The sequence below is a fragment of the Gavialis gangeticus genome, unplaced genomic scaffold (genome assembly GCF_001723915.1).
Source record: "Gavialis gangeticus isolate Ggan-Ray unplaced genomic scaffold, GavGan_comp1, whole genome shotgun sequence".
NCBI classification, from domain to species: domain Eukaryota; kingdom Metazoa; phylum Chordata; order Crocodylia; family Gavialidae; genus Gavialis; species Gavialis gangeticus.
In genome coordinates this window covers 79,532,929-79,551,864 of record NW_017729034.1, presented here as the reverse complement: position 1 = coordinate 79,551,864, position 18,936 = coordinate 79,532,929, and the positions used below count along the sequence as shown (strand labels likewise).

General features: G+C 42.3%; 1 protein-coding gene across 4 annotated transcripts in view; it reads left to right on the top strand.

Moving 5' to 3' along the window:
* Window positions 1-18,936, top strand: part of ESR1 (estrogen receptor 1) — a 339,043-nt gene that overhangs the window by 241,010 nt on the left and 79,097 nt on the right. For all 4 annotated transcript variants that reach the window (XM_019527361.1, XM_019527362.1, XM_019527360.1 and 1 more), the window contains exon 5: window positions 4,929-5,264. In XM_019527361.1, the coding sequence (XP_019382906.1) occupies window positions 4,929-5,264 (336 nt within the window). The remainder of the gene's footprint in view (window positions 1-4,928; window positions 5,265-18,936) is intronic.

Genomic DNA, 18,936 nt, shown 5'->3' with positions numbered 1-18,936 from the left:
TGTTTGCATTCCTTAGGTTCTCAGGGATCTTTTCATTGTTCCAAATGCATAGAATAAATGTGTGGAGTCTCAGTACCAGTTCTTCACCACAAGGCTTGTAGATTTCAGCAGGTATGCTGTGAGATTCAGTAGCCTTGTTATTCTTGGTTTCCTTGATGACACGCCACAATTCTTCTAGGATAAGAGGGTTGGTGAGAGATCTCTTTTCAGGGTATTGGGATATGGGTTTGATGGTGGTATCCACCACAGGGGACTCATGGTTCAGGAGTGCCTCAAAATGCTCTTTCCATCTAGCTTGGATAGATTCATTGTCTTTGAGGAGCATCAATCTAGCCTGTGGTTGCTGGAAAGTAGGACCATGGGAAACTGAGCTGTAGATGAGCTTCATTGCTCAGAAAAATTATACATGTTATGTTTGTCAGCATAGAGCTTGATCTCATTGGCTTTATTTTGCCACCATTGATTTTTGATTTCCCAGATCCTCTTTTGAGTTTTGGCTTTTGGAAGTTGATGCATCTTTTGCTGCTGCTGAAATGAGGTGTCTTCTTGTCAAGCAGAATGAGCCCTTCTCTTCCAGTCATTTAGGGCTTGGATCTCAGTATTGCATGTGTTGAGGACCTGGGGTTTGGACCCTGGTTTGTCTGTAACCTTCCCTCTGGCCTGCATGCCATGGGTGACCCTGCCAGAAGTGTATGGCTTTGGGCAACATACCTCTGAGGATCATTGAGACACGTAAGGTTCTCCACCACTACAAGATCTTGGTCCGCGGAGAGAAATTTATATCAAAGATTATGATGAAATACACGGAGAGATAATACATCGGGTAAATAGGTTCCAACCTATGTAAGTCTCTAGTGTGAAAAGTCAGCATTAAGACTGTGAATTGCCCTATAGGCAAAAAAGGAAGGATCAAAAGCCAATGTTTGCAGTAGTCACATTACCTGAATTTCAGGTCAGTTTGGATGTGATTTCCAGATTCAGCTTCACCACTAGTACTGATATTTTTAAGGGCTTGAGTCTTTTAGCAATACTCCTGCTGATTAACACCTGCTATCATGTGTAGCATATATCAAAAGGAATATTTATACATTACATTTCCAGGTCTGTTCTTCCGGAATAAGGGTGGAAAAACTGGGCTTCACCATTTTTTCACCAGATCCTGTACTCAACATCCTTTTGATATAAGATAGTACTAAGCTTTGTTACAGCTATAGGCAGAGGCATAACTGGCACAATGCATGAACTAGGTGCAGTGACCAACAGGTTCACTGCTCTGGCGGTGTTGGGGGAATGCCACGTTTTTGGTCATCAACACACATTGAGTTGCCAAAACCCCCACCATTTTTGGCAGCAAAAAGAGGAGGGGATGCCTCACCAGCAGCAGCAAAACTCAATCTGCTGCTCTGAAGGTGAGCATTGCCATTGATGCCCTGCCTTCCCTACTGTTACAGCTGCAGTCACTGCAGGAAAGGTGCAGGATGTGTGTGGAAGGATGGGGAATAGGAGGATAAGGAGCCTTTTTAGCTCAATTCCAGCACTCCCCGTAGCACTTAGACCTTGCCCATGCCTTGCTCACCCACCCATTGTTATGCTACTGGCTACAGAAAAGAGCCAGCAGCCTTAACAAAATTGCATTAGTCACCCCTAATGTCTTTGTCAAATCATTTCTGTGAAATACTGATGTGGGAAGAAGGAATAACTGGTGAATGTCTTCAGAGTGTCCTTTGCACACAACAAAGCAATATGTCCCTACAAACACTGAGTGGTGATTGGTAATACAGACTGAGAGGCTTGTTTTAGCACTCACGACAGTTTAAAAACAATGGGTATTTTCCTTCTATCTTCAAGGAAAGTTTTTCTGTCTGCCTGTTGATTTGAATAATACTTATTACTGTAAGTTCATCACTTTGAGCAGATAAATGTTAAAAGGTTCTACAGAAATACACATTTATATTTTGATGAATCAGATGATTTTTAAAGGGAAGCTGTACTGGATTAACAACTATATAATCCAGGATGTGGTGAAGTTATGAAGTGTTTGAGTATGTGAGAGCCATGTAGCTTTCTTTCACATAGTTGAGCCTGCTGATTTCTTAAGGCAATTTTAATTCTGTAACAGCACAGTGGCATAAACCATACATTAAAATAGCTATTAAAGAAGCATTTCTTATTGAATTTTCAGCAGTAATCTCCTAATGAGAATTGCTGTCCAAAGAAATGTTGTCAAAATAGGTCTACATTTTTGCTCTCAAGAAATTTTTGTGGTAGGAAAAATAGCAATACATTTATGAATTATGTATGAACAGCAAACCTTTTAAAGCACTTGGCTTATAGAGTTACTTTATGTAAAGGGAAAACATAAAATGGTCAAGTAGCAAGTCTGGTGAGAAATGTATTGAATGTAGGCAGACAAGGTTCTTTTGGTAAATGTGATATCTTTTATTAGACCAAATAAATTGTTGGAAAAATTGTCTACCTACGTTTTTAGACCAACACAGCAATAACCAACAAACCTAAAGCATGGAAATTATTGAATCTAGTGTTTCTGGAAAATTAAATTAAATACTATTTAGGGAACCTACAAAATATTAACAAATTTAGAAGAAAAAGTCTGCTATCTTCACATATACAAATCTAGTAAAATGTAATCCTCTTCATGAAGATGTTTGTTCATACAGCAATCTTTGACCTGGAGGCCATGACCAAGTTTCAAGATGATCTTGGCAACCCTTCTGTAGCTAGAGGAAGTAACAGTGTAGAAAAGTCTCTGAAAATCATTTATAGACAGAAGGAAAGCACTGCATTTTGAAGGGGTCATTTTGGGTTTTTTATTAAATTTTAAACCATATAAAAACATGAATATATGGCAGCTTCAAGACAGCTTTGAGGTAGAGTGCTTTTCAGTAGATGGAGAAGGTGTTTAATGGTACAACTTACTCCAGGCAGTCAACAGATCCCAAATAACCATGCCTTTTCCTTTAGACTCCAATCTAGCCTCCACCTTCTCTTATTATTGGAGTTGGATGGGTAAAAAATTGGCTGATGGGGCGCACCCAGAGAGCAGTGGTGGACAGGTTGTACTCAAGCTGGCGAGATGTGAGCAGTGGGGTACCCCAGAGCTCGGTCCTCGGGCCCGCACTATTTAACATTTTTATCAGTAACTTGGACGAGGGGGTGGAAAGCACGTTGTCCAAGTTTGCTGATGACACTAAGATGTAGGGCGAGAGAGAGACACTTGAAGGGAGAGAGAGGCTGCAAATAGATTTAGACAGACTACAAAAGTGGGCAGATGAGAATAGGATGTGGTTCAATGTAGACAAATGCAGGGTGCTGCACCTTGGGAGCAGGAATCCACAGCATACATACAGACTGGGGTGTGCCCCTCTTGAAAGCACAGGGGTGGAAAGGGATCTTGGAGTCATTATTGACTCCAAGATGAACATGAGCCACCAATGCCAGACCACTGCCAGCAAGGCCAGCCATACCTTGTCATGCATCCAAAGATACATCTCAAGCTGGTCCAGAGACGTGATGCTCCCCCTCTATGTGACATCGGTCAGGCCGCACTTGGAGTACTGCATCCAGTATTGGGCGCCGCACTTTAAAAAGGATGTGCCCAGCCTGGAAAGAGTTCAGGGGAGGGCCACCCGCTTGGTGAGAGGGCAGCAGGACAGGCCCTATGAGGAGAGACTGAGGGACCTGATCCTGTTCATCCTCAGCAAGAGGAGGCTGAGGGGGGACCTGGTGGCTGCCTACAAACTCTTCAGGGGAGATCATCAGCAAATAGGAGGGCCCTGTTCTCCCCAGCACCACCTGGGGTGATGAGGAACAACGGTAATAAGCTGATGGAGAATAGGTTTAAGTTAGAGATCAGGAGGCAATATTTTATAGTTAGGGTGGCCAGAATCTGGAACCAACTTCCTAGGGAAGTGGTCCTCGCCCCCACCTTGGGTAAATTCAAAAAGAGGTTAGATGATCACCTGTCTGGGGTCTTGTGAACCCAGCATTCATTCAGGGTCAGGCTTGATGATCTGTTCAGGTCCCTCTCAACCCTACCTACTATGAAACTATGAAACTATTGATGCAGCCCAACCTGGCTGCCGGGTAACTTTTCCACAGAGATAGCCTTGCCAGAGAGCAAAATGTTCTGTTCTTGCAACTAGTGCTGCTGCTATGGTAGTATACCAAGGATTAGCACCTATTGTGATAGATGTTATATAAAAATAGTAATGTAAGTAACAAACTCTGCCGCTCAAAAATGTTACAGTCTTGCATCGTCACTTGACACTAGGGTTGATCTATTATCTGTCTTCTCCTTCTTTCTCTTCTCTCTCTCTCACTCTCTCTGTCTGTCTCTGTTTATGTAGCATTCATTACTAACAAAGAACAAATACTGCTCAGTGATTAGTTTAGGTAACATAATGTTTAGGTAAAATGATCAGTGGATTGAAGGATTGCTGATGTGAGCAGTTAAGGGGGTTGTGTTTGTGACCTATTGGCACCAGGCTGATGAGAACGTTATCCGTGATGGAAACTAGCAAAAATGTTTGTCACGGATGCCACAATTAGATAGGTTCCTAATTAGGTAGGTACCAAAAAGCAAGTACTTACACAGCAAAAACTCTGGCATATCTTTGGAGTTTTGCATAGAGAAAGTTATTGATTTTTGGGGGGGAGAGGGAGGGAGGATCTGAATGTTAATAAGTAATGGAGAATTCTTAATATTATCCATTTACAAATACACATAACTCCTGTCCTCCTCTCATATAATGGTCTAAATTCTATATGTATGAAACATTTTTAACAAAATAAACCAGAAAGAAATGCCACATGGATCTATCAGTAACAGCTGTTAATTGGTTGAAACCATACATGTTAGCTATACAGATTTAAGGAAATGAACATCATTGTACTCTTTGTGTCTCTAGGGATCCGAAAAGACCGGAGGGGTGGGCGTATGTTGAAACAAAAACGCCAAAGAGAGGAGCAGGATGCCAGAAATGGAGAAACTGCTACTGCTGATATGAGAACCCCCACCCTCTGGACAAGTCCACTTGTGATTAAGCATACTAAGAAGAATAGTCCAGCCCTATCCCTGACAGCAGAGCAGATGGTCAGTGCCTTGCTAGAAGCTGAGCCTCCCATAGTCTATTCCGAGTATGACCCAAACAGACCTTTCAATGAAGCCTCTATGATGACCCTGTTGACAAACCTTGCAGACCGAGAACTTGTGCACATGATCAACTGGGCAAAGAGAGTGCCAGGTAAGAAAAACAAAACATTTGAATACTGATGAAATGAAAAAAAATACAGTATAATGAATCTCCCTTTTGCTACTTCTACATGCATGAACGTACATATATACACACCCTTTCCTAATATCTATAAATCATTCATAATATATCTGAAAAATTACAAGCTTCAAGTATTCCTGCTTCATAGGAAGCTTTAGAGGAACACAGGCCAAGCCTAAGAAAGCCTTTTTACTGGGAGGAGGGCAGGGAAATACTGCACATTATAATGAAATGTGTGGCAGGGGTGCTGGGTTGTCTCAGGCCTAACTGACTGCAGAACTATAGGCTTTCTATAGTTAAAATAGAATAAAACCTGGTGCAGACCTGGAAGTCATTGTGGACAGTGCATTAAAAACATCAGCCCAGTTAGAAATTATTAACAAGAGATTTGTAAACAAAATGGAAAGTATCATTACATCCCTTTATAGAGCCACAGTGTGTCCACACCTTGAATACTGTGTCCAGTTTTGGTCCTCACACCTCAAAAAGGATATTAAAAAACTAGAGAAGGTACAGAGAAGAGCAACAAAGATGTTTAGTGGTATGGAGGGGCTTCCACATGAGGAGAAACTAAAAAGGTTAGGCCTTTTCAATTTAGAAAAAAATGTTTGAGGGAGGGTCATGATAAGGGTTTAGAAAATGCTAAATGGTGAAGAGAAAATAAATAGAGATTTATTATTTACTGTCTCTCACAGCACAAGAACCAGGGATCATAACATAAATTAGGTAATAAATTTAAAAACAACAAAATGCAGTTCTTTTTCACATAGTGGGCATGTCTACATGAAATGCTTACTGTGCATTAGCCTAATAACACTGCACAGTAGTGTGGTGGTTAAAAACTGCTAATAGCCTACTGTGCAGTATTATTAGGCTAATGCACAGTGAGCATCACAAATTAACCACGTGCTGGTGCTACTGTGCAGTAACTGTTGTTACTTTGCATTTAGTTAGTACTTTATTAAGCAAGTATTAAACTAAATGTGAAGTATCTAAGGTATGGTAATTAATGTGTAGATGCACCCAATGTGTAATTAGTATGGAACATATTGCCAAGAGAAGTTGTGGAAGCTGTCAGTTTAACCAGATTCAGAAAGGGATAATAATAATAATAATAATAATTGGAACAATTATTCAGAATAATAATTGGAACAATTATTGAAGGAAAGGTAAATCAGTAGTTATTGAATGTGAAAATTAGGGGTACAGCCTCAGTGTCAGACCATAAATTCTAGAGGTGGCCAGTGGAAGAGAAATAGTGGGAAAAACCTTGGTTGTACCCAGTTCACTCAGCATCCGCTCTCTGCCACTGTGTGAGACAGAATACCAGACAAGATGAACCTATGGTCTGACCCAGTAAATGGCAGTCCTTAAATTTAGTTTTTTCTTGATGGGAAGTTGTTACTACATGAAAGATATTCAGTGGTTTTGTGAAATTTGCTCACTGTCTCTGGTCTATTTGTGAATGAACAGCTCTCAACATTGCAAAATGCCACCATAACTGGCACTGAATGGCATGGCTGCTGGCAGTCCAAATAGTGAAAGAAAGAATGAATGGACATTAAACATGACTATCCTTTCACAGAATCATAGCAACATAGAAAGTTAGGGTTGGAAGGGACCTCAGGAGATCATCTACTCCAAGCCCCTTCTCAAAGCAAGACCAGCCCCAGCCCCAGCTAGATCATCCCAGCCAAAGCTTTTTCTGACCGGGTTTTGAAAGCCTCCAAGGATGAAGTTTCCACCACCTCTCTGGGCAACCTGTTCCAGCATTTTACTGCTCTCCCAGTGAGCAAAATTCTTCCTAATATGTAACCTAAATTTCCCTTGCTGCAACTTGATACCATTGCTGCTTGTTCTGTCATCTGCCACCACTGAGAACAGTCTAGCTCCATCCTCTTTTGATCCCACCTTCAGGTAGTTGAAGGCTGCTATTAAGTCCCCTCTCAGTCTCCTCTTCTCTATACTAAATAAGCCCAGCTCCCTCAGTCTTTCCTCATAAGTCATGTCCCCTCACCATTTTTGTTGCCCTCTGCTGGACTCTCTCCAATTTTTCCACATCCTTTCTGTAGCGGGAGGACCAAAACTGAACACAGTACTCCAGATGTGGCCTCACCAGTGCCGAATAAAGGGGAATAATCACTTCTCTTGACCTGCTGGCAACACACCTACCAATGCAGCCCAGTATGCTGTTCTGTCTTGGCAACAAGGGCACACTGCTGGCTCATCTTGAGCTTATTGTCCACTCAGGTCCTATTCTGTAGTGCTGCTGCCCAGCAAGTCAGCGCCCAGCCTGTACTGGTGCAGGGAATTGTTCCATCCTAAGTTTGACCTCTGGGCTAGCACACTGACTCCATACTATACTTGTTTTGTGGCTAAATGGATGATATCAGTTCAGTACCTTAATAAGCATTATTTATACTAAGCATTTATTATACATACTATACTATGCATAATGTTTTAACTTTATAATGATATTATAGCACTTTATTAGAATTACTGATGGACATACATACTCATTTTTGTATAACCCAGACAATTTTTAATCTCTAGCATTTTATATTGTAGCCCTTTATTTTAGGAAAAATGTCCAGATTCTATGAAGAGTAAGTCCACTACTGTGGAAGGAGTTAGGTCAAGTGCTGTAGGTCATGACTCTTTTTTGTTGTCCTTCACTTAAACTTGGCAAAACTTTCACTGGTAAATCAATAACCCATAAAATCTGAGTCTCTTCCAGGCTTCATGGGTTCCCTTTTTACCACCTTTCACATGTCAGTTTGTGGGCTCGAGTTAAGATCAATGAGAAGCTGCAGGAGGTGTGTCATTTCTCATCATAACTTAGAGAAAATTACATGGGAATTTTATTTTTAACAGAGTTTCAGTTTTAGGGCCTGATCCAAAATCTGTCAAAGTCAATTGGAGTTTTTACACAAATTTCCATATACTTTGAATCGGGCCTCTACAAAAGATATTTGGAAAATACCTTAGTGTTTAAAGCTACTGGCCACCAAAAAGGCTAACATTAAAAAACCACAACATTCCTTTTAGTCATCCCTGGTATTACTCTCTGAAAGCCTATGGAATAGGTCTTTTAAACTCATTATATGAACTATTTTCTGAAATACTAAATGAAGAATTCCATTTCCAATGTTTTAGCTTGTTTAGTTAAAGAATAGCAATTAGTTCAGAAGAAACCATGGTTAGGAAATCAAAACTATTTTTATGAAAATTAGGTCACATGAGAACTCTTTATAAAACATCTTACTACTAGGATGGAGTTGCTATCAATAAATAGATAAGCTTGTTTTATTAAATATGTGTCATTTTGAAGAATGTTTTCTGAAGCTGGGAAATCAAAAGAACAGATTATCTGCTCAGCATAGTTTAATATTATTTTATAGATATTAATGCAACTGTTAAGTGCTAATTATTGGAGCAAGTCCCAGGTGAATCCCTCAAAAAACAATATAGATAGTCATTTTGTTTCTTGCTTCCTTTGACCTGATCTTTAGGCAAATTAGAACAATTTTAACAGGAAACAGTGAGAGTGTCTTCCCTCCCATAATCCAGAATGGCCTGTAACCTGGTGGTTAGCATGCTTCTGACAGGTGGGAAAGAAATCCTAGTGGCAGAAGATAAAATTGATTGCTCGTATCTCACATTCTGGATGAATATGTCAGTGGATGTATCTGACTTATTGGTAAAAAGGATGTGACACTACCATCAGTTATGTTTTGAAATACAAGAGCACTGGGCGATGTGTCTTCTACGGGCCTTGTAGCACAAGACACTCAGGACATAGTTTCATAGTAGCTAGGGTCAGGAGGGACCTGAACAGATCCTCAGGCCTGACCCCCTGCCACAGGCAGGAATGAATGCTGGGTTCACAAGACCCCAGACAGGTGATCATCTAACCTCTTTCTGAATTTACCCAAGGTGGGGGCGAGGACCACTTCCCTAGAAAGTTGATTCCAGATTCTGGCCACCCTAACTATAAAATATTGCCTCCTGATCTCTAACCTAAACCTATTCTCCATCAGCTCATTACCATTGTTCCTCGTCACCCCAGGTTGTGCTGGGGAGAAAAGGGCTCTTCCTATTTGCTGATGATCTCCCCTGATGAGTTTGTAGGCAGCCACCAGGTCACCCCTCAGCCTCTTCTTGCCAAGGCTGAAGTGGTTCAGGTCCCTCAGTCTCTCCTCATAGGGCCTGTCCTGGTGCCCTCTCACCAAATGGGTGGCCCTCCTCTGAACCCTCTCCAGGCTGGCCACATCCTTTTTAAAGTGCGGCGCCCAGTACTGGATGCAGTACTCCAATTGTGGCCTGACCGAAGCTGCATAGAGGGGGAGTATCATCTCTCTGGACCAGCTTGAGATGCACCTTTGGATGCATGACAAGGTATGGCTGGCCTTGCTGGCTGTGGTCTGGCATTGGCAGCTCATGTTCATCTTGGAGTCAATAATGACTCCAAGATCCCGTTCTGCCTCTGTGCTTTCAAGAGGGGAACTCCCCAGCCTGTATGTTTGCTGTGGATTCCTTCTCCCACGGTGCAGCACCCTGCATTTGTCTACATTGAACCCCATCCTATTCTCATCTGCCCACTTTTGTAGTCTGTCTAAATCTATTTACAGCCTCTCTCTCCCTTCATGTGTCCACCTCACCCCACATCTTAGTGTCATCAGCAAACTTGGACAGCGTGCTTTCAACCCCCTCATCCAAGTCACTGATGAAGATGTTAAACAGTGCCGGCCCGAGGACCGAGCCCTGGGGTTCCCCACTGCTCACATCTCGTCAGGTTGAGTACAACCTATCTACCACTACTCTCTGGGTGCGCCCCATCAGCCAATTTTTTACCCATCCAACCATGTAGGCATCAATGCCACAGTCACTTAATTTACTGATGAGGATGGGGTGAGATACAGTGTCAAAGGCCTTCCTAAAGTCTAGAAAGACTATGTCCACAGCGACACCATCATCCAAGGATTTAGTTACTTGGTCCTAAAAGGCAGTCAGGTTGGCCTTTGATGAACCCATGCTGTTTGCCCCTGAGCATGATCTCCCCTGCTGGCCCTCCACAGATGTGCTCCTTGATGATTCTCTCCAAGATCTTCTTCCCGAGCACCGAGGTGAGGCTTACAGGCCTATAGTTACTTGGGTCCTCCCTCCTCCCTTTCTTGAAAACTGGGACCACATTAGCCAGTTTCCAAACCCCCAGCACCTGGCCAGATGACCACAAATGCTCATACAGTTGGGCCAAGGACTCCACGATGACCCCTGTCAGCTCCCTCAACACCTTTGGGTGGAGGGCATCTGGACCTGCAGATTTAAAAATGTCTAGCCCTTCCAGAAGATCCTTAACTACATCTGCACTGACTGAAGGCCTGACAGAGCTTTCCCCAAGATTGTCCCTATCTCTGGTAGGTGGGATGTCCCAGCCCCTGTTCAAGAAAACAGAGGCAAAGAAGCTGTTAAAAATATCAGCTTTCTTGTCTGACATAGCCACAAGATTACCGTTTGTGTCTTGCAGTGGCCTTACATTGCCCGGTGCCCTCTTCTTGCTCCCAATGTACTTGAAAAAGGACTTTTTGTTGTCCTTAATCCTGGACACTAGTCTGAGTTCCATGTTTTATTTAGATTGTAATAAGCATTACTGCGCTGTATGAAAAGCTAAAACATGTTCTGAGCAATCACACAGGAATGAATGCTTACTACGATTTTTAACAAGATCACCAGCTCACTGATTGTCTGTCCCAGCCCTGATACACACCAGAATCCTTGAATCCTTGAGTCCTGGTGTGTGTTAGGTCTGGGACTGACAATCAGGTGCAATGCAGGGGCTGGGACTGACAATCAGCTTATTGTTGGTCCTAATGTTACTTAATATGATCTGGAGATACTTCTCCTGCGAGAAGTTATACCTTTGCTACAATATGATTGCACTTAGCACCTATTTTACTGCTTGAATGTGCAGACACTCCTGTTTTAAGTGTAGTTAACATGTCCTAAGTTTAATATGTGACATGACCCTATGGAAACTGATCTGTTACTGCTTCAAGCCCTTTAGGGCATTTATACATGTGCTCTGGGATGCGGCTCTGGCTTGAGGGGGGCACTTTAATTAGAGTGACTCTGAGAACTGCTCTAATTAAAGCACCCAGAGAATCATGTGAAATCAGTGTTATGTGAAAGGTTGTTGAATGAGCTTTAGTTAAAGTGCCCCCACCACCATTTTTCAGTGTGGGGACTCTGATACATATGACGGTGGAGTCTGCTGGAGCATGGTAATTACCATGCTCTAGCAGACTCGATTAATTGAGTCTGCTCCAATGCACTGTAATTACACCATGTTGGAGCAGCCTTAATGTGCATGTATAGGTGCTCTTTGGTATAATAGGTGGAAGAAAACATCATCCGGGGATCCCGGTAGGTCTTGGGTATCAGGTAGGCACCTTAGTGCTTAGTAGTGTCTAGGAGAGTGGGGCAAGGCAGAGCAGGATGATGTCATTCCATGCCGCTGCAGTGTCAGGGGGAGCCCCTGGCATGGTGCAGCAAGGGTGCTTGCAACCAAGGAGATTGGGGGGCCACATGCCCACCCACCTGTGTGGTGAAGGTGTTGGTGAGGACACCCACCCTCTCAGTGCCAAGGGAGCTTACAGCCAGGGAGATGAATGGAGGCTATGGCCCCCAGGTGTTGCCCTAATTGTGTACAGCTCCCAGCCACTAAGAAGTTGGACAGCCCTGTCATAATCTATGGGTACATATTGTTTTTCCTCTGGTTGTCAATGAGTAAAATATAACAAAGTACTGAAACTGTAAAGATGCTTGTTAAAATCATAGACTCATAGAGAAGCAGGGTGGGAAGGGATCTCCTGAGGTCATCTAGTCCAACCTCCTGCCTGAGGCAGGCTCATCCCTATCCAAACCATCCCATCTAACCATAATCTAAACTCTGCATAAGACTACCATCATCCCTGACACAACATAGACATAACACCCTAATCTGCCACAGCTAAAGCAAGGGAACTATGGCAGCCTGCTTCTATAAAATGTCCTTATATGCTCAAGAGATCCCAAGGGGATGGCTTTGCACTCCACTACAGAGGAAGGAAAAAACTCCCATGGTCCATATCAATCTGACCATGGAGTAAATACCTTCTTGACCATAAATATGGCAATTGTTCTGAGTGGAGGGACAAGAACCTCCAGCCAGCAACGTCCAAGTTTGGTCTGACCAAAATCATTGGCACACCCCAGTCGAAGCCTCCAGCCTTGGCTGTAGCCACCACCCAGTGCTTCTGAGGGAGGCTTAAAAACACCCTGACACGTTGGAGGAAGTGGGGCAGGGGCAACCAGGAAATCCCAGAAGCATGGGAAATACCCATTGTAGAACACAGGCATACCTATGCATAGACCATCCTCAACCAGTGACTGTCCAGCCTCTTCCTGAACACCTCTAACGATGGGGAGTTCACAACTCTCGGCAGTCCGGTTCCACTGCCTCACTATTCTAACATAAAGAAGTTTTTCTGGATATCAAATCTAAAATAACTTTGTTGCAACATCATATCATTGGTTTATGCCGTCCTCTTTGCTGCAGGAGAGAACAGGCACTTTCCTTTTCTTTCTGCAGCCCTCCAAATATTAGAAGACTGACACCATGTTCCCTCTTAAGCACTTTTTCTGCAAGCTGAACATGCGTAGCTCCTTCAGCTTCTCTTCATATGACTTGCTTTCCAGGACCTTTATCACCTTTGTTGCCCACCTCTGGACCCTTTCTAACTTCTCCATATCCTTTTAAAAATGTGAAGCCCAGAACTTCACACAAGGTTCCAGATGAGGCCTAACCAGTGCCAAGTAGAGAGGCACTATCACCTCCTGTGTCTTGGACCTAATGCATCTTTTGATGCATCCCAAAACCACATTGACCTTTTGTACCACTGCATCACACTATAGACTCATACTGAGTCTGTGATCTACCAAGCATCCCAAATCCTTTTCTGTAGCACTGCCATTCAGCCAACTGTCACCCATTTTATATTTGTGTTTTTGATTATTGTTCCTGAGGTGTAGCACCTTGCATTTGTCTGCATTGAACTTCAACCTGGTAGCTCTGACCCAGCTTTACAATCTGTCCAGATTCTTCTGAATTGTGCTTGCATCCTCCAATTTATTTGAAGTCCATTTCATTTTTGTGTCATCTGCAGATTTGCTCAGGAACCTTTCTATGGCAGCATCCAAATCATTAATAAATACATTGAACTTCACTTGTATCCAGGACAGATTTCTGTGGCACTCCAGTTAAAACCTCCTGCCATTCTGACCTGGACCTGTTTATATTACCATTTGCTTGTGGCTTTTAAACCAGTTTTCTATACATCTTGTAGTAGTTTTGTCCAGCCCCATTTCTCCAATTTGTTTATGAGAAGGTCATATGGGACCTTGTCCAGAGCCTTGCTGAAGTCCAGACACACTATATCCACAGCATTCCCTTAATCCATCCAAGTTGTTACTTTTTCAAAGAAAGAGATAAAGTTTGTGTGGCATGATTTGTTTTATATAAATCCATGCTGGCTGCTTGTGATCAACTGTTCCTCCTCCAGATGCTTGCAAATGGCTTTCCTTAGGATATGCTTCTGTAACTTCCAGTAACTGAGGTGAGACTAACCAGTCTGTGGTTCCCTAGGTCCTCCTTTTTTAAAGAGGGGCATTACACTGGCCCTTTTTAAGTTCTCTGGTACCTGGCCCATCTCCCATGACTTCATGAGGATCATTGCTAAGGGCACTGAGATCTCCTTTGCTATTTCCTTCAGGACCCTGGGATGAAGTTCATCCAGCCCTTCTGACCGGTTGAACTCATGCAGACCCATCAAAAGCTCTCTGACCATCTCTTTCACTGTCTTCAGCTTGCCCAGTTCCTTATCCAGGTAATCTTTGTTAGGTGTCTAGCTGCAGCTTGGTTTCAGTTAACTTTTTCGTGATGACTGAAGCAAAATAGCTGTTGAGTAGCTCCACATTCTTTGCATCTTTGGGTAGGAGTTCCCCCAGGCTTGTTTGCAGAGGACCCAAAGCTTCCTTGGTCCTTCTTTTCTGGCCAGCATACTTACACACTTTCTTCCTGTTGTCCTTAACCTCCTTTGCCAGGTGCAGCTCATTCTTTATTTTTGCCTTCCTGATTTTGTCCCTTCAGGTTCTTGCTATTTCCTGGTGCACTTCCTTGGTGACCTGCCCATTCTTCCATTACCTATATGCTTTCCTTTTGCATGTGAGGCATTTTAGAAGCTCCTTATGCAGCTACATCTGTCTTTTGCCATTCTTCTCATGTTTCCATCATACTGGGACAGTTTCCTGTTAGGTTTCCAATACTGTGCCCTTTAGGAGCTCCTAGCCCTCCTGGGTGCCTTTATCCTTCAATCTGTCTTCCCATGGTGCCATGACTATTAACTCCTTAAGTTAGATGAAAGCCACCTTTTTGAAATCTAGCATCCTAATTTTGCTGACCTCATGCTTTCCCTGTCTCAAGATCTGGAATTCTATCATAGAGTGATTGCTTCCTCCCAAGTTACCCATCACCCTCCAACAGTTCTTCCCTGTTGGAAGACTCCACAGTTTTTTTCTTTGCTTACTTTCCTTTCCTCCACTTATTAGAATCAAAAGTGCCCGATTCAATGTGATTCTAAAAACTAGGGGACATTGTAACTGTGCTATAGTTTCCTCATAATTTAATCTGACATTTTCTGAGATTTGTGAGTAGAAAACTAAGAAAAAAACTAATGTAACAACTGGTCAAAATATTCCTTTTGTTCATGTTCAATGTTTGAGGTTTCAACTTACTCACATTTTACACTGGCAATTAGTCCATTAACATGAGTGATGTCACTGAATAATTACATTGTATGTGACAGACTCCTATCTACAGTCCTTAAAGAGCAATCTCCAGTATTCAAGGATAACATGATTGTTAGCTGAGGTCATGAACAAGCATTCTCCCGTGATATAATAGGCCGAGTACAGAACAGTTTTGTTTACATTTTCCTTTGAAACATCACATATTGGTACTGTTGCAAATAACTTATTAGAACAGATGGATCAACGAATAGGTGGATCTGAACCAGCACAGTAAATCCTATATTTCTAGTGTACTGAGGCTTAATCCTATAGCTTTTATTTCTCCTTTACTTGCTGGACTGCATCAAGGTTTGTGAATATGTTTCAACCTTCGAGTTGACAAGTTCATTTTTTAGGCACTAAAACCTCATGGTTCTAGACCCAAAAGGTTTCTTTTGCTGCTGCCTGAGTCTTGTCTAGGAGCATTACCTGACATTAGCACTAGTGAAACATTAATGGGCATTAATGTAAAGTGTTTTCTCTTGATTTATTGTGCCTACTCTGTATGTACCATTCTATTCATGTCTGGAGTAGCAGGTGCAGAGAAGGAAGTTGAGTGTGACAATTCATGAACCTGTTTGTGGGGGGCTGGTTACTAGATGTTAAGGTTAAATAGCATATAATGGTATGAGGATGGAGAGAGGATGTAGCTTTAAGGCCTTTTTGTTTAAAAGGTGAAACTTTTGGCACTGTTGGTGCAAGCTTGGATAATTATTTACTACAAGTACAGTAGCTGTACAATTTAATGGCCCTAAAATGGTACATTGGGCATACAGGCTTTGAAGTTGTGAGATGATTCACAGTGCTGTACTTATTTTATGGTTTTGTGAACCGAGAAGATAAACATTTTGGTACTGATTTTTTTATTTGAAAGCTGCAGAAGTAGCTGTTTTCTTAATATATTGTTTTCTTAGTTGACCTTCTAAACTGCTCTGTTTGTTGAATTAGGAACAGTGTGTGAAGAAGCTAACAATAGCCACCATTTTACACCATGTTTTACTAAACCAAATCTTTACAGAGAAAAAAAATGTTGTTGAAAGTGGATATATCAATATCAAAGAAATGGTGTGTTTTTACTTTATGGGCACGATGATTTGGAGTGCTGTACAGCATAGTGATCTTCTTGTCTGCAGATAATTTATAACCTCAGGACTGGTAAACCAGACAAATAAAAATGTATTTTATGACAGTAACCTTTCATTCAAATAAGGACAAATCCAGATCAGAGCTAAAAAGCCTGCTGGACCAGCACAGTTAAAGCACACCAGTTTCTGTAGTCAACAGTGTACAAGAGAGAGATGTGACTCATCATTAGCCAGCAGACCACATGCTGGCTACAGTCTGTGCTGTAGCACACAGCAGTGTCGGCGTAAGTCTTTTTGGAGTTAATCAAAGCTCAGGTGGTAATGTCCCTCAGTTCCTTCTTTGTTTAAGAAGATTTATAGATGTTTGGATCAGAAGGGGCCTCAGTACAGCATCGGGTCTGACCCCCTGCCCAGGCAGGAAAGAGCACTGGGGTTAGATGACCCCAGCCAGGTGCATGTCTAGCCACCATTTAAAGACCCCCAGGGTAGGGGAGTGCACCACCTCCCTTGGAAGCCCATTCCATATTCTGGCAACCCTTACCATAAAGAAGTTCTTCCTGATGACTAACCTAACTCTGCTCTCCATCAGTTTTTGGCCATTGTTTCTAGTTATTCCAAGGGGTGCCCTGGTAAACATCATCTCCTATTCCTTGCTGCCCTCGATCCCTTAATCTCTCCTCATAGGCTTTGTCTGCAGGCCCCTAACAATATGAGTGGCCCCCCTCTGAACCCTCTTGAGGTTTTCCACATCCCTCTTGAAGTGTGGCACCCAAAACTGGATGCAGTACTCCAACTGCGGCCTGACCAATGCCACATAGAAGGGAATTATCACTTCCCTGGACCTGTTTGAACTAATGAGAGTTTATTTTCTGGTGGGGTGATAAATGCTAATAACAAAGCTGATAAATGCTTTGCTATCAAGGGGGAGAGGGGCTCACTAATGCTGCTGGGGCCTGGCCATGCTCCCTTCAGCTCAGACCTGTGCAAGGGAAGGAAGGGCTGCTCTAGTGCCCCCGGCTTCTAGCCTGAGCCACTGCAGGCATGTGTCTGTATTTCTGGGATGTCTGTGAAGTTACAAAATGATTCAGCCTAGCCAGGTTAAGCTAACCTGCAAAGATTGAATCAATTCAGTCTCAGGCTTTTTGAATGTCTGGGCCTAGCCAAAAAGAGATTTGAAAGAAGAAAGAAGGAGCTCAGGAAACAGTAAGTTGGTGTCCTAAATGTAGGAGGTGCTGTAGAAAATAAGCCACAATGGTTAAAAGGAAATGGATGAAGCTGAGAGGATTGAGAGGAATATAGAGTTCAATTCTGGAAATGAGATTAGAACTATATAAATGGATTGGATAGATATTACAACTTGATTTGGTAAGATATTACAACTTGATTTGATAAGAAACAGGAAACCAGTAAAGAGGAGAGAAAGATACCTTTTTTCAGTGGCCTTTCAGATTAGTGTGGAACTGAGAAGAGAAAAATGTAGTCTTTGTGGATGGCACCCAAAGGGTGCCTGTAAACATGCTCTGATATGTTCTAATTAGAACGCTTCAGCATGCCTCAGCATTACGTATGTTAGGCTCCTTATGTTTCAAAATGGGCACTGGAGTGCTTTATCTAAAACTGGTTGACTGAGGTTTAGTTAAAATGCCCCTGTAGCCATTTTGAAATGTGGGGGACTTAATACATGTGACACTGAGTCATTTTAATTAAAGCAGCTCTCTGGGAACCTACCCCCCATCCCAGAGCATGACTATACGCACCGAGAGTGTGGGTAACAGTTTTAGCAGTAGAGATGTAGGGAAAGGTGTCTTACTACATCTCTTACTTCTTCAGAGTTTACAGTTCTACGTTAAGATCATTATGAGATTAAAACATTAGCTTAATACAACACCATACTTTTTAAATATTCTCCTTCCAAAATGTTTCACATGCTGTTACTTTTAGACTGAAATTTGGAGATTACATTATTGACTTTTAAAACTAGCTAATATTAACTATCAAGTTTGTCATTCAGACTGCTGTGTGGGCTATCCTGCAGGTCATATCAAGGTCTATAAATGACCACAGATGAACTGCCTTGAAGTTTTCCCCCTTGTTTGAATTGGGTGAGGACTTTGGCATAAAGGTAATGCTGTGTGTGTGGAATGAGTGAGCAAAGGTGATGATGGAGAGCTGCTATTGTAGGCTGAGTCCAGTGAAATGTAAAAAAAAATGAGAGTGGCCAATGCAGTGAATGAGAGCACAGTAAAGAGAACATTTGAGAACAGAGAGAGCTCATGGTCCAGTGAAGTATCTGTGTCCATACCAATAAAAAGAATTAATATTTGATGACTGTAACTCATCAAATATTATGGGAGAAAAGAAGCAAAATATCAATCCTCCCCAGTCAGCTTACAGTCCAGAAATGTACTTGCTAAACAGCTGGAGGAAGTTGTCCTACCATGTACAGAATTAAATAAATGCTCTTTACTTCAGGGCAGTAATGGTTCCATGTCTTTTCCATTGTCTTGTGGACTCAAGGCCAAGTGTTCCTCTCTGAAATTCAAAGAATCATAGAAAATTAGAGTTGGAAGGGATCTGAGGAGATCATCTAGTCAAAGCCTCTGCTCAAAGCAGGACAAGCTCCAACTAAATCATCTCAGCCAAAGCTTTGTCTACCCAGGTTTTGAAAACCT